Raw genomic sequence first — 15,467 nt, 5'->3', positions numbered from 1 at the left:
TGTTTTCTCAATTACTAAACACTTGCTACCAACAATCTTAATGGAGACCTTCACATGCATCTCATAATTTGTGGTGTGCCATGTATGTACGTACGTATGCTCTGCAGGTCACAAACCAGCGGACTTTGACAAATACTTGGTTGTAAGCTCAATGTCCATCCATAAACCAACATAGCCAAATTTGACAACATTGGACATTCTACTTGCATAATGTTCTAGGTTTCTATTTCCTACATATGCTGTATAACGACTGTCTCTTTGTGTGTTACTTTATTATACCTTTAGCTTGACAACTATTTGTCGACATGCACAAAAGTTCAACATGATCACAGTCGACTTGTGCTTTTCCATCCATGTGCACTACATTTGGCCAAAGCATGGTAAGAGAATAGAAGGAACACGGTACACTAACGTGCTAAAAGCCAAAACAGTGGCACCCTATATAGAAAAAAAAAACAACTCATGTTGACTATCTGTGTCATCCATTTTTTTCTTGTTGACCTTTTCCTTGTGTAGAGCCTTTTCTATGTTGACCTTGCGCATGCCAAACTTAGGTGACCTAATGAGCCAAGCCACTGTCATTACTTTCTTTATTGTGGTGTATGATGGCAGACTATAAAAATGTCCAAGACCTACACACGCATGTGACAGGCAACTGTAGTAATAATCCCTTATTTTCACCTTCACCTCCCTCTTATCGTCATTGTGCACATTATACATATGTCTATCTCTCAAAGTCTTGGGTCAACACTCCTGACAAATATACATTTCTTCTGTATTACCTCTACAACCTCAGATCTCTATTCTCACCAAATAAAACCCCATTAATGTGCCAATATTACAAACACCAAGTCCAATACCCAACACCTCCCAGATAGGCTGGCTTGCTGTATTTGGGAAAAAGTAAAAAAATAAAAATAAGTATTTCAAAAGACAGATTCTCTTTTAAATTTTTCTATTACTACTAATTACAGTGCAAGCCCTTTCATAGAAGGGAATTCTCTTTATGTTTATTAAAGTAGCATATACCTCTCATCTAGCTAACAAATGCAGGGATGCCTTCTGCAGGCAACATATGGTAATTCCACTTAAACAAATGAATGCATGAAATCTGCCAGTAAAGTTAAATACTGAATGAGCGTAAAAGACAGATTGCAAATTCCAAGCACTTGAGAGTACATAGGTAGAACTAGATCTGTATTTATAAAGCCTTTTTTTCCCTTGGAAATTGTATACTGCGTGCAAATATTACCTATGACAAAGAAAATATTATATTGATTACAATGATTCCAAAAAGTATTCAACACCCTAAAAGTCAGATTGTACCAGACAGTATTTTCATTGTGAACTATTAGGCTCTTAAAGTACATTTTAACAGAACACTTTTATCCACAGTATGTCGTTCTTTTGCTTTTCTTAACTACAAACTGCTGGTGTTGGTCAGTTATGAAGCCACATTTTTCAGACTTGCCCCCATCAACTAGTCAGATTTGGTCTGTTTTGGTCAGATTCTGATGGTTCGGACAGATCTATTTGAGTAAAAAAGGCCAAATCTGAGCTCCCTCAGATCCATCTGACGAAAAATCATTGGTGCTGCACCAAGGTTCCATTTGATCTGAAGCTATCAGGAGTGGAAAAAGTAGTCAAATCAGATATCTGGGAGAGTTCAAGGGAAATCTGAAGAGATTTGTAGCTTCAGATATGTCTGCATAGTGGATGGGGGCTTAACACTTTATAGAAACGTTTGTTCGGAAGGCAGCTATAAATCTGTTGGGGTAAGTTCCTAACTGGCTTGCTAAATGAAGTAAAGGTGCCCGCACACTAGAACGATTTTTTTGCAGATCAGTCGATTTCTGATAAATCCCACAGACCTTTTGCTAAATCTTCTGATCTTGCATGCTGCATGAAAGATCAGAAGATTTAGCAAAAGATCCAAAGTAACGCACATGGGATCTTAAGAGAAACCTTTGGTAAAGATATTCGCTTGCCTGAAATCAAGACAAAAGATTTCAAGGCTAATTTATGCGCACATCTTAAGATTGCAGATCTTTCTAGTGTGTGGGCACCTTAAGTCACCTTGCAGTATCCCCCTGTAGTGTATTCAATTGTCATAAAAGGATCAGTCCCCAACAAGGAAAAGTATCCCCACAACATGATGTTGCCTCCCCTCATACTGTACCTCACTGTAGGGATGGTGTTTTGCTGAGGAGTGGGCAGTGTTAGGGTTTACACCACACAAAAGCATTTTGAAATGGTTTCAGAGACCACCATTTAAGTGCATCTGTCCACAAAACTGTATCCAAAATTTTAACCATTTCTCTGATGTTTTGTGGCAAATAGCAGCTACTTTCCTATACAAGAAGACTCTTGTATGCAGAGCTGGGATAAAGCTGACTGTTGCATATTCACTCCCGTTTCCACCACTGACCTCTGTAGCTTTTCTATAGTGATTGTAGGCCCCTCTATAGTTTCCTTGACAGGTTTCCTTCTTGATCGGATACAGAATTCTGCAGGGTGACCTTGTCCATTCTGTGCACATGTGCTATAATGCCTCTTTTATTTTCTCAATATTGACCCAGCAGAGCAGACAGATATCCATGTACTTAGATATTATTGTAGCCTTTTCCCTATCTTCTGCCTTGCTCTAACCTTATTTAATTTTGTTTGAGTGCTTGATGGTCTTCATTTACACAGTATGACCAATGATACCTGAATTACAAAACTAATTTATCCATAAAGCTAACCTTTTATGGTTCACAATGTAGAGGTTAATTAAGAAAGCCAACTGTTAGGAAAAAGTATTTCATCTGTGTAAACTTGGGAGTTTTCACAGCACAAGGGTTAGATTATTGGTAAAAAAAACTTTTTTTTTTTCTTTTTTTAAGTCTGTAGGCAAAAATATGATTTAATAGCATATTGGAACGCAATACGATTACTGTCTGGAAGAAACTTTGAGGGTGTTTAATACTGTATAGTTTTAAAACAAAATATATAAATTTGAGTCAAATTAGTTTGACAATTGAAAATCCCCCCAAAAAATCAATAACACACTGTATAGTGATTTAGTAACAACTATAGTAAAACCTAAATGGAACTAATAATTGTAATTCACTGCAATTGTTTGTGCACAACAATTCTTCAAGCTGCAATTTCAAGTAGAAAAAAAATGGGAAAAAAGCATAAATGACTGTTAGGGTATAAGATTATCATCTGTATTTACCAATATCACTTAAAAAGTGTCATCCTTATATGAATGAATTCTAATTCTATAAAGAGGCACGGACAAGCAAGGCAACCACAGTCACATGACGTTATCGGAAGAGAGGCTTTGGGTTCACCACCTGAGCTTTATCTGCACTCCTCTCCCATGTCTGCCATCACATGACATGCTGAGCGCTGTGTGTGCTAGTGTCTTGGTGTACGGAAGCCATACAACATTCCATCCTGAGCGATTTAGAAAAGGTGGTAATGATTTGTAGAGGGACAGCTATGAAGATTGATTGGCATATGCATGCTTTAAAGGGTACTTAACTTGCTATTTACAGAAAAATAATCTTCTATATGGGATGGCTGCTTTAGATGAAAAGCAGCTACATGTTATTGTGCTATATTTTAACCCTGTAACATCTATTCTCAGTGCCAGAGACCAAACAGCATGCTTCTTCCTTCCTGAAAAAGCAATTCCCCTGACTTAATGTTTGTGTTCACAGCAGGACAAAATGAAGCACATAACTTCTATGCAAATAAAAGGGGAAAGGGATTAAGACATATAAAACATAATGCAAGGTAAAAGTGCATAGATCCCTACTATGCAGCCACAAGATGTAGTAACCCATTGTTTATCTTACAGAATAATATTACACTTTAAATGCTTTTTTATGCTATTAAAAAGAACAGGTGATTAAAAATAGAAAAACCATGAATGCTTCTGTTATTTGCCTTTAGATATATAATGTAGACCTTGTAGCATGGTGAAGTCCATTTTACTAAAACAAGATTCTAGCAGCTAGTGATGCCTTATTCATTCTTACATTGTTATCGGCCTGCATAATATCAACTTACTCATGTCACATTTTAATCATACTCTGTACTGTCAGTGCAGATGTTCCCTTACCAAGAGGCCAGATCTCTTAGTCGCTATCCCTCTTCGCCTATCATCCATACACTCTTATCCCTGTTATGCTTAATTCCCCATTGCTTCATCCTTAATCTCTTTTCTGGAGAGTTGCCAACTATCCCTGAATCAATTCCTGGAGATTTCATTAGCCAAATGACTTAATCATGACATCAACAAGTGATCAACTACAGAGATCTAATTATTGTACAGCCCACGGCAATAAATTACACCGATCATGCCGATGGAGCCTCCGACAACACAACAGAGATCATATTACAGGAGTTTTGGTAAAGTCATGCTTACTGTTTATTTCCTCCCCTCCAAATTCATTTAGCTTTGTAAGCCACTACCAGTCCTTTTCTAGATTGGATTTGCACATGATCTTTTAAAGTGACTAGTCAGTGTATAAATATGTTACAGAGTCTCATTATACAGTATAAAAATGTGTTAAATACAAATAACAAAAATTAGATGATTTTGATACAAGTTGAAGCTCTATAATTCAGCAAACTATTTGTAGTGACCTACATTGTGTCCGAAATAAACCATTTATAAGCAAGTACATTCAAAAATGTAAAATTAAGATAAACCTTAACTAAAAAGATATACGCAAAAAAACAGCCACCAGAAAAAGTGCTATATAACAATTTCTGGGGATCAACACAAAGAATATCCGCAACAAATGAAATACTGGATTAAAGAGGTTCAACTTGCTTGTAAATTGCATTCTATGCAGTGTGGCTAAGTCTGAAACATTAGGTTGGGACACCATTGATAATTTAATACCACAAATGAACAAAATATTTCAGAGCAACAATAACAATATTATGCTGCTTAATGACACGTATCAGTTCGGAGTTTCATGGTACAGTTACTTCTCAAATCGTTTACCCTTTAATAAAGGTCAAATTTGTGGCCACCTCTTACAAACAGCAGAGCAGTCATTTCAGACAGGCCAGACTGTTGCAACGAAAAGAGAAGAAGGTACACAAGTCGCAAGGACATATTAAAATATTGGATATTTATTTTAGCCACAAAATGGCAGCTGCTAAGGGCCAGTAGATGAGGTTTAAATAAAGAAAACCTCTATATAAACTAAAATCATTACAAATCTTAAAAAAAAAAAAAAAAAAAAAAAAAAAAAAACAACATCAAACATCATGGTCATATCTAAACATAGAAACAGTGGGAAGCTAATCCATAAAACAAGCAGGGCGAAGCAAACGAAAAAACTTGTAAAAACAAAAAAAGTAAAAATACAGAGACGGAAGTGTGTGTGAGAGAGAGAGAGGGGTGTTGGAGATAAGATGAGAGGAAAGGCTTTAGAGCCGGGACAAAATGGAAGTAGAGAAAGCGAACAAAGAGCATAGTAAAGAAAGGTTGAAGGTAAAAGATAAAACCAAAAGCAGCACCAAACAAAAGAAAACAAAAAAAACAAACTAACCAGCAGAACTGGGAGTTGAGGGCGAATTGGCTTGACTTCCGTGAACTGACACATTGGTAGCAGTCACAGCTGTTTTGGCAGCATAAATATTGGCTTCCTCTTGAAATTTACCTATGTTCTTCTTGTAGCGGATTCGCTTATTTCCGAACCAGTTTGAAACCTGCAGTGAGCGTAAAAGAGATAGCGAGCTATGTTACAGCAATTATTAACAGGAAATGAAAGTTTGAAGTGCGGTTGTATGTATATACAGACAGCGGCTTACTGTGTGTACAGGTGGCGGTTTTTCTTATGAAAAGAAAAACTAGGGCACAGGCCTTATTTTCTCCAGGCTGACATGCACTCCTGCCAAGGCACGGTCCTAATCCTACTAATCGGGAATCTTCAAAATTGGACTTTGTGTCAGGATGACACCTGCACATTGTTTTAAACCAAAAAGTTTGTTTTCTTATGCTATTCGGAGCAGTGGTAATAAAACAAAACTTGTCTCTTCCCTGTCCCTTTGTTTAAAAGGTATAATAAAACAGGTGTTACTAAGAATTGCGGCACACTAAAAACAGGTAATTTGTACTTGTAAAATATTTGGTCAAGTCCTGTATAAGCAGTACATAATGAATGAGTCCTCATTCAGAGTCAATATAAAAATTGGTGCAGGGAACAAGTGCCAGGTATTGCAATAGATTACTAAAGACAGACACTACCTGTGACACGGTGATGCCACACTTCTTGGCTAGCTCCTCTTTGGCCTCTTCGCTGGGGTATGGGTTGCTGAGGTGTGAATAGAAATATTCATTCAAAATTTCTGTAGCTTGCTTGTTGAAGTTTCTTCTCTTCCGCCTAGGAAAAAAAATTCAGAATCTCATTAAAGCATTTAGGAATGCAATGTGTGTGTGTTTGTTATGGGGGCGTATACAATTACCCCCCCCCCCCCCCTTTTTTTTTGAAGATTCAGTTTTCAATTGCAAATGCTTTCGCCTTTTTTCAAAGTAATTTTTCACTAAAAACAGCTTGTAATTTCACCCGAAAGTACTCGAAAACGTGTGAATTCGCCAATCCAAATGGAATTTGCTGTGCTATATAAGAAGCTATAAATAATTGAATAGGTTAAATCGAAAATTGACCTAAAAAACTGCAAAAAAATCTGCACCAATGAATTACCCCCATTTGTATTAAAACTAGGAATTATTCGTTTTTAAAAAGTGCAAAGGGTAACCGCCTGCAAAATGAAGTTGTTTGGATCATTCAACGTATAAGGCAAACCATGTAAACTAATTGTACATTATTGGGTTTATTCAATTAAAGTCGGATCCACTCTGTCATGCATTTGTCAGAATAGATCCGATAAGCCCTATTCAATGCTCACAAATCCATCTGTTGGATTTTGTTACTACTGCTGCTCTCCCGGACGGTGCAAGGACTGGATGATCGAAGGGAGGAGGCGGTAGGCGGACGTGAGGTGGGACGGCAAATGAGGGCGCCGGGTGAACAGCTGCTGCTCACCTGGGCAGGTGGCGGGATTGGGTGAGTGACTAGAGGAGACAGCAGGAGGACAGTGTCGGGCAAGCTGCTGCTGCCTACCCGGCGCCGACCTCCCTGCCTCATCTCCTCAATCCATCTTTTTTTCAAGTCGGATTGAGATTGCGGGAAACGGGGCCAAAATCTGTTGGATTTGGCCGATTTTCCGACAAAAGCACATGGATACGTGGGTATTCCGCCAATCCATGCGGTTTCCAACAGGTCAGAGTATTCTGAACGGTCGGAAAAAAAAGCCCTTATTGAATAGGTCAGAACACCTTTTGACCTAAATCAGTCGGAAACTGCTGACAAGTTTTGGCTGTAATTGAAGATACCCCTAAGTCCTAAAAACATTGGATACAACAGGGGGTGAATCATGCATCATGCTGCTGGCTTGGAATTCTATTTTGCACTGAAGCATAGGAGTTATGTCCAGGTTTTTTTCACCCAATGTTTTTTCTGGCATTTCATTTAGTGCAGTTTTTTTTTTTTTTTTTTCGAGTAAAATGTACCAATTTTCAAGCAAACTTATAACAGCTCCCTGTGTTTTTTGCATTTTTTGGTGGATCAGGATGCAACAGAATACGGTGCTGATTATTGTGATATGCGACACTTGAATATCTGTGTGCAATAAACTCTGTAAATGAAGCACAAAAAGGTACTTGACATGGAAAAAAGCCATGGTCGCTGCGTAGTAGCACCCTGTACACAGATTCAGAAACTCGGTTACACGCAGATATACAATGATCACATATCAAATGAATCAACAAAGTCTCCTGGTGCGTCCTCTTTACACTGCATTACAAAGCATCTCAATCAATATGACACCCAACGCTATCAGAGTCTTATGGTGTGTACACACGGGTACAATCTGAATGAGATTTTGACTATATAGTCAAAATCTAATCGGGATTGCATGCAGTTTGTATGGGTTTTTAACCTTTGTGATCCCGATGCGAACTTGATGCGAACTTGATGCGCATTCACGTATCGCAAGCAGAAAGTCTTGGCTGCCTTGACTATATAGTGCAGATCTGCACTATATAGTCAAAGTTGGATGCAGATCGCATGCATGCCGTGCGATCTGATCGTGCCGTGATCGCATTGCATGGTACTCGCACCATGTGTACACACCATAAGTGCCATGAGGGGCTGCTTGGTGTGACGGCAGTAAAGATCACATCTGTACACTGGACTTCTTCAGGCCTATAGGTTCACCCTAACAAGTTTTTACAGATTGAAATGAGTGGGTGTTAGTTTCAGCGTAATTGCATAATAATTCTTCATTAGCCATTTTAACAGCCAAAGCATATATACATTGTTTGAGAATTTATAATAAGAAACCAACATGCAGCCATTTTTTTTATTTCTATATTGGCTTGTTTATGTCACCTTTTACCAGAAGTCATTTAGACTCAATAGGATGTAACATAGTAGAGGTTTAAAAAAAAAAAAAAAAAAGGCGACATACATCCATTAAGTTCAACCTTTTTTTGCAGATCTAACTAAGGTGTGTGGCCTAGCTGCGATATCCCTTGTAACATAATCTACCGATTCTACTAAATCTTTGTCAAACCTTATTTTAAACGTATTTAATGTGTCTGCCCATACACTCCAGAAGGGAGTTCCATACCCTTACTGCTCTAACCGTAAAGAAGCCTTTTCTCCTAATGGTATGGAATCCATTTTCCTCCAGTCTAAGCACATGCCCATGTGTCGTAGTTTCTGTCCTCAAGGCATAAAATTTACTTGATAATTTGTGATTTTGCCCCCTGATATATTTGTACATGTTAAGCATGTCCCCTCTTAACCGCCTATTTTCTAGTGTTTTTCATTGGTTTATTGCATACGATATCATTAGACCAACACTAATATCTATGCTTTTGTTAGCTCCTTGGGTGCAAGTGAGGGAAACATCCACTAAATACTTCTACCTATAAAACATTGGGATGGTTTACCTATAGACAAGTTTTGGAAAAATTCAGTGTAGTCTAGACAAAAACACGTCATTAGCACATGTGACAGAAAGCAGATTAATTTAGGGCTGCCTAGGCACAAAACTTTATAAGAGTCTTTGTGATTAGTTGAAGAAGCTGTAGGAAGTAACTTGAAGCTTTTATCATCTTTTAAATATATGGTGCAACAAGGGATCCGCAGCACCCAACAGTTGAATACAGTAGAGGATAAGTACGAGGTACATACACATAGGTGCATCAGCAGAAGACACTGGAATAACTATCAGCGTGGCAGAAACTGCAGGAGTTGGTGCTATCAAACATGGTATAAATAAGAAAGAAAAGCATATGAGGGAAGAGGGCCCTGCACGTGGGATCTTACATTATCAGGCCCTAACTTCTATTGGCTCTACGTGTCGGCTATGAACATATGCAAGCTGTTATATTACATTATAAGTTGCATTATACAGTTACATGGGATTTATGATTGTATTTATCTAATAAAACCAACACGCTGTTTGATCATTTATGTCGGATCAATTAACATTGTTTCAGGTTTTTATACATTTGTTTATGAAACATATTATATTGAATATTTTTTTTTTTCTTTTACTAGAGAAACCAAGGCTCTGTTGTCTTAATGAGAAAGCAAATAGGGTTATAGGATTAGTGAATTCCCCTGGGGACCAGCTCTGTGAAATTTCTCCTTTATTCTTCTACAGTTTATTAAGGCTTTAACAATAAGACCCTGTGGGTTTAACTATATACATGATGGCACTTTTTTGTAGTCGAAATTTACTACACACAAACATAAAATACATATTGGCCCCAATTATAAAAAAAATAAAAAAAAAAATTCTGCTATCACGATTGTAGCCAGATGTTATTGGAATATCCTATTACTGCCCATTCTCGCCATCCAAAACCCAAGCCACAATCGCACAATAACACACGGGATCCGGAAAATGGGTACTCTTTACCTAGCACGGCGCCCACGATGTCCATCGCGGTCATCGGGGGTAAAAAATCGCGGCCATCGCATGCACTAAAAAAACGGGTGCGACGCGATGCCCGCGATTTCCCATAGGGATCAATGTTAAAAGTGTGATTGGACGCGATTTTACTGTTCAATGCCTCAATGCCCGCGATTTTTCCATAGAAAACAATGTTAAATGGGCTACAGAGCCCTAATAGTCCCCCTGAAGTCTTAAATGGCCCCCACAATTGTTAACGCCACCCCACGATCAACGTGAACCCGAAGCGTGGCGAGCGCAGCGAGCCCGCGAGGGGCGGCGGTACGCGTCCTCCGACCTTTTCATACCCCCACTATCCACGTCGGCGTGGAGTTGAGAATAGAATAGTGTGGCGAGCGCAGCGAGCCACCGAGCCCGAAGCGTGGCGAGCGCAGCGCGCCCCGCGAGGGGATGCGGATACCTGTGAAGCCCGCGAAGGGACGCGTTTACCTGTGAAGGTATCCGCGTCCCCTCGCGGGGCTCGGTGGCTCGCCACACTATTCTATTCTCAACTCCACGCCGACGTGGATAGTGGGGGTATGAAAAGGTCGGAGGACGCGTACTACCGCCGCCCCTCGCGGGCTCGCTGCGCTCGCCACGCTTCGGGTTCACGTTGATCGTGGGGTGGCGTTAACAATTGTGGGAGCCATTTAAGACTTCAGGGGGACTATTTGGGCTCTGTGGCCCTTTTAACATTGTTTCCTATGGAAAAATCGCGGGCATTGAGGCATTGAACAGTAAAATCGCGTCCAATCACACTTTTAACATTGTTCCCTATGGGAAATCGCGGGCATCGCGTCGCACCCGTTTTTTAGTGCATTTGATGGCCGCGATGCCCGCGATGGGCGCCGTGCTAGGTAAAGAGTACCGGAAAATGTTCCCAGACCCATGTGTTATCATGGGTCTGAAGTACTGCTTACGGGGGATTAGGATTTGCGTGTCTAAGACACACGAAGCATAAATACCTGATAACCGGCAGCATCATGGCGAATAAGATAGCCTCCGGCAAACCTATTAGCGAATAGGATATCCCCAAATATATCTGAAACTCACTGCTCTAATAGTAGAGGGAAATTTTCATTTTTAACTTAAAACTCTATCAGTATATAGGGAATGACTGCTAAATGTTCCCTCATATTGGAATCCCATTAGCCAATGCTATACGCTAATAAAAATTATCCCTAAAACCAAAACAATCAGGCATCCCTAAAAGGAATGAGCTTCAGAATTCAGATTAAGATTTATCACACATTCTAAAGAGGTTCCTAGCTATCAAACATCTCCACTTGCCCTCGTTGGAAGGTTTGTCTTCCACTAAGTCAAACTTGCCTATTTTGAAAACCTGGAAGCAAGCTAGGAAAATAGAAGGCACACTGGACTTGGTAAAAAGTTACTCTGTGAAAAGCAGGTGGAGCAACTATCAAGCCCAACCCACTTCATTTATTGTATAACTGCATAAGACATGTGGTGGGATGAGGTCTCACCGTGCATCCAAGAAGCGAGAACGCAGGATCATGACGGCTTCACATGTGCTTTGCTTGAGCTGCATCTGGATGGAACTAAACTTCCTGTGGATAATTCCGACCATGCGTTCAATCTCTTTGGGAGAGATAGGTCTGGTCCTGCTCTGTTCCCGTAGCAGATTCATCACATGTGTAGTAAATTCATTACAGGCCTAAAAGTTAACAACAGTGTTGAGATTTGCTATTGATGCATATACAGATTTATTTCTGATTTCATTTTTTCATTTAGGTTGAAACAAGATTCATTCAAAGTTCCCATTCAGGTTTTAGGTTTCTCAACGTACCATCAACTGTTGTAATACTTATTCCTGGCAAACAATATGCAGTTATTTTCAGGTGCACAAGTGAAGCTAAAGAGTTACAGTGAGGTTTGTACATCATGGACCAAAATAGATCTCCTTCCTCATGTTAGAATGTTCTTTCATAGCCTGATAATTTGCACTCTCTCTTATGTTCAATTAGAATGTAATTAACTACAATAGAGACATTTAAAGTTACACAGGGGAGTTCTGTGTGGCAAAGAAAATCAGGACAAGTGCTTTAATACAGGTCATAGAAGCCCTTGATGCATTCATATATACATGTGTGTCACCATTTGTCGGTATAACCTGTCCAGCCCATAAGTATACTGGTAGCAGAAAGGAACATTTTATTTTTGTATGAGTGTGTAACCACTATTAATGGACCCGATTGTTTGTTCCCTATTCATAAAAAATTGTATTATTGCACCTATTTATTTATTTTTTTAATATCAAGCACCGCTCAAGTCTGTTGCTAATTCTAACAATAATTTGGAGGGTCATAGAAATAAGATGGGACGTTGATTGTATTATTATATAAATTTAGCATGTTTTGTGACATCATGAGCCGATGACCATGCCCAATCAAACTCTTATTCAGCAGTCGTAATGATGATATATTGAATAGTCAATGCAGCAATGGTTATCAGGACTAGAATTGCACTATACAAATGACAGTCAGGTCGGGTATCCCGTATCCGGGCATCCCGTATCCGAATTATTCCAAAAACCGTGGTTTTTTTGAATAATTCAAATTCCCCCCCCCCCCCCCTAACCCTCTTTTAATACTTACCAAGTCCTCCGGCGTCCACGGCAGGCCTTCAGCATCCTCTCCGGCGTCTCCAGCGGTCCCAGGAGTGCTTTGCGCGAGTGCGCGCGCGCGCCGGTGACGTCACCGGCGCGCCTGGGAACTTGCGCAAAGCACTCCTGGGACCACTGGAGACGCCGGAGACGGTGCTGGTGGCCTGCTGTGGACGCCGGAGGACTCCATGGACGCCGTGGGACCATCGGGGACCCACCAGGGGCAGGTAAGTATGACAAAAAAAAAAAATATTCCAAAAACCGGAATATTCCCTTATCCGGAATGCTCGTGGTCCCGAGCATTTCGGATAAGGGATACTCAACCTGTACTGGCTCTAAAAGACACGGTTACAGATCTATCATCCAGATGTTGCCAATATGTATTTATAAAGGTTATACAGCCCTTTGGAGAACTTTCAACATAATTGGAGAACATAAATCAAGCACATGTTACAACTGTATAGAAAGGTATAGCCACAGCCATCTTATCTGGTTACCTGTTCATATTTCTCTAGCTCTGTATGGTAGATTTGTCGGATTTGGGATAATTTGGCTCTGTAATCTGAATGCTCCACTGAGTTGTCTGACCCTGCTCCACCTGACGCTGCGGCTGCTGCTGCAGCTGCTGCCGAACCACCTCCCTTTTCTGGACCTGCTACACCCTCTGCCAAAAGCATGTTATCCAATCGCATCAGCTGGGGATCCTGAGGCTCTTCTTCTTGTGCGCCCCGAATACTTAGCACTGAAAGAAAGGGAAAGACAGTATAAATGATAAAGGCAAACACCAAAACTAGAAGTCTTGTTATTTTAATTTGTTGAAATGTACTAGAAGAGCTTCATATTATGGAAAGCAGGCGTATGGGAAACACTTCTAGATATTGACTGGAACTTAACAATTAATACAGGTTGTGTATCCCTTATCCAGAATTCTGTTATCCAAATTATTCAGAAAACCGTAGTCTCCTGAATGTGTGTGTATGTATATATATATATATATATATATATATATATATATATATATATATATATATATATATATATATATATATATATATATATATATATATATATATATATATATATATATATATATATATATATATAAAGAGTAAAGAACAAAGTGCGCCCCTAGATAGACTTCCACCACCAACTTTCAATATAGAAAACCGAATTAGCAAGCTTTTTTTGAATCACTGTTCAACAGTTTTATTACAATGCTTCATAAAAACAATATATAAAATGCATTTTCATCTTGGAGTATTCAAAAGATTCGGTTCTATATATGCAAGGAAACAGACCCAACGCGTTTCGTCGTTAAAACGACTTCCTCAGGGGTAATACTCCAAATGCATACAGAATACACTTATAGATGAAGTTAAATGCCTCATAAAATGGATCCTTTGAAGATCCTGGTAAAAGGATGCAAGCCTGCATCAATTTCCGTGAATGTCCTTATAGACAGTAAGAGTGAGATCCCCAATTAGAAGGGGAATCGGATATTTTTGAGGAATATCAGATGTATACCTCAGGGTAGCGTCTCAGCAGATTAGGGTGGCAGAACAAGCTGCAAAATATATATATTTTTTTTTTTTTTTGAGCTGCCTGTGTATCTGGCCATTATACAAAAATAGTCAGAAACGCGGAATATTCTGAATAATCCATTATCCAAATTTTTTCTGTTTTCAAGCATTTTGGATAAAAGATACTCAACCTGTTACACATGTCACACTTTTTCTGTGATATAGAGCTAAAAGCACGCAATTCTATTTGCATAAAATCAATGTAAAAAAAAAAAAAAACCTCATGTAAGATGTAACAAATCACTAACAAGGGTTCTTTGTTACCAGGCACAGAAATAGCAAGCTGGTGCACAAAATGCTTGTAAACATTCAAAGCACCTAGCTGGCAAATGACACAATTAAATGTAGAACTATTTGTGCGATATATTTTACTATTAAAACGTATCAACTTTTATACACCTTTCCCTCACATTTAGAACAATAAAAGAAAATGACAAAAATACACAGCTAGACCTATTTTACTTATGTCCACTAGGGGTCTCCTTCGCTACCAGATCTCTCAACACTCACAGAACAGGGACTGTGCACTCACACAAAAAAAAACCACAAGTATTATGCCAACGTATTAAGGAATTTCCTCAAACCAGCATAGGCTTGTGCCCACCTGAACAACAAGACAACAAGTCCAAGACTTCAATAAGTCACAAGGAAGCTCACAAGAATGTGAAGACATAGCAAACACTTCTAATACAACATTGTAATTAAAGCAGAAACGATACAAGACCTGCTGATGGTTCTCACAAAATATCTGTATGAGGGTATGACTCATGAACAATCACTAGGTTGCCATAGAAAAGGTTGACATGGGGTTTTCATGTTTTTGGTGTCTATGTCAACTTAAGTCAACATGGACACCGGATAAGTGTACCGCGTCCCCTTGCATGGCTCCCCTTTGCTCCCCATGCTTTGGACACACGATTATATTCTCAAGCTATGCCCACTTGAATAGTTGAGTATGAAAAACCAACTTAAAAAAAGTATAGTGGTCGACCTACTGTAATGCTTGTAGACCTAGTGACCACATCCTAGGCCCAGATAGGAACATACTGAATGGCATACATTCCAGTTAATAGGGACAAAGGCAGTAGTTTGAGTCAAAGTATGGGGTCAGTTTAATCAGGAGATAGTTTGTATCATGACACTCATATACATCGCATGAATACAAACACCTAAGAACCGCAGGATTCAAATCAGAAATGCCACTTTGTTGTAAAAGATTTGCA

General features: G+C 39.3%; 1 protein-coding gene across 3 annotated transcripts in view; it reads right to left on the bottom strand.

Moving 5' to 3' along the window:
* PBX1 (PBX homeobox 1) overlaps nucleotides 1-15,467 on the bottom strand; it is a 132,901-nt gene that overhangs the window by 18,717 nt on the left and 98,717 nt on the right. For 2 of the 3 annotated variants that reach the window (XM_083156964.1, XM_083156967.1), the window contains exons 3-6: nucleotides 13,162-13,406; nucleotides 11,526-11,716; nucleotides 6,260-6,395; nucleotides 5,562-5,721 (exon numbers count right to left, since the gene is read on the bottom strand). In XM_083156964.1, the coding sequence (XP_083013090.1) occupies nucleotides 5,562-5,721; nucleotides 6,260-6,395; nucleotides 11,526-11,716; nucleotides 13,162-13,406 (732 nt within the window). The remainder of the gene's footprint in view (nucleotides 1-5,561; nucleotides 5,722-6,259; nucleotides 6,396-11,525; nucleotides 11,717-13,161; nucleotides 13,407-15,467) is intronic. The other variant, XM_083156966.1, reaches the window with a different exon arrangement.

The sequence above is a fragment of the Crinia signifera genome, chromosome 8 (assembly GCF_055691185.1).
Source record: "Crinia signifera chromosome 8, ASM5569118v1, whole genome shotgun sequence".
In the NCBI taxonomy this organism is placed as follows: domain Eukaryota; kingdom Metazoa; phylum Chordata; class Amphibia; order Anura; family Myobatrachidae; genus Crinia; species Crinia signifera.
The sequence above is the reverse complement of the archived record's forward strand: the minus strand, read 5'-3'. Positions and strand labels throughout refer to the sequence as shown.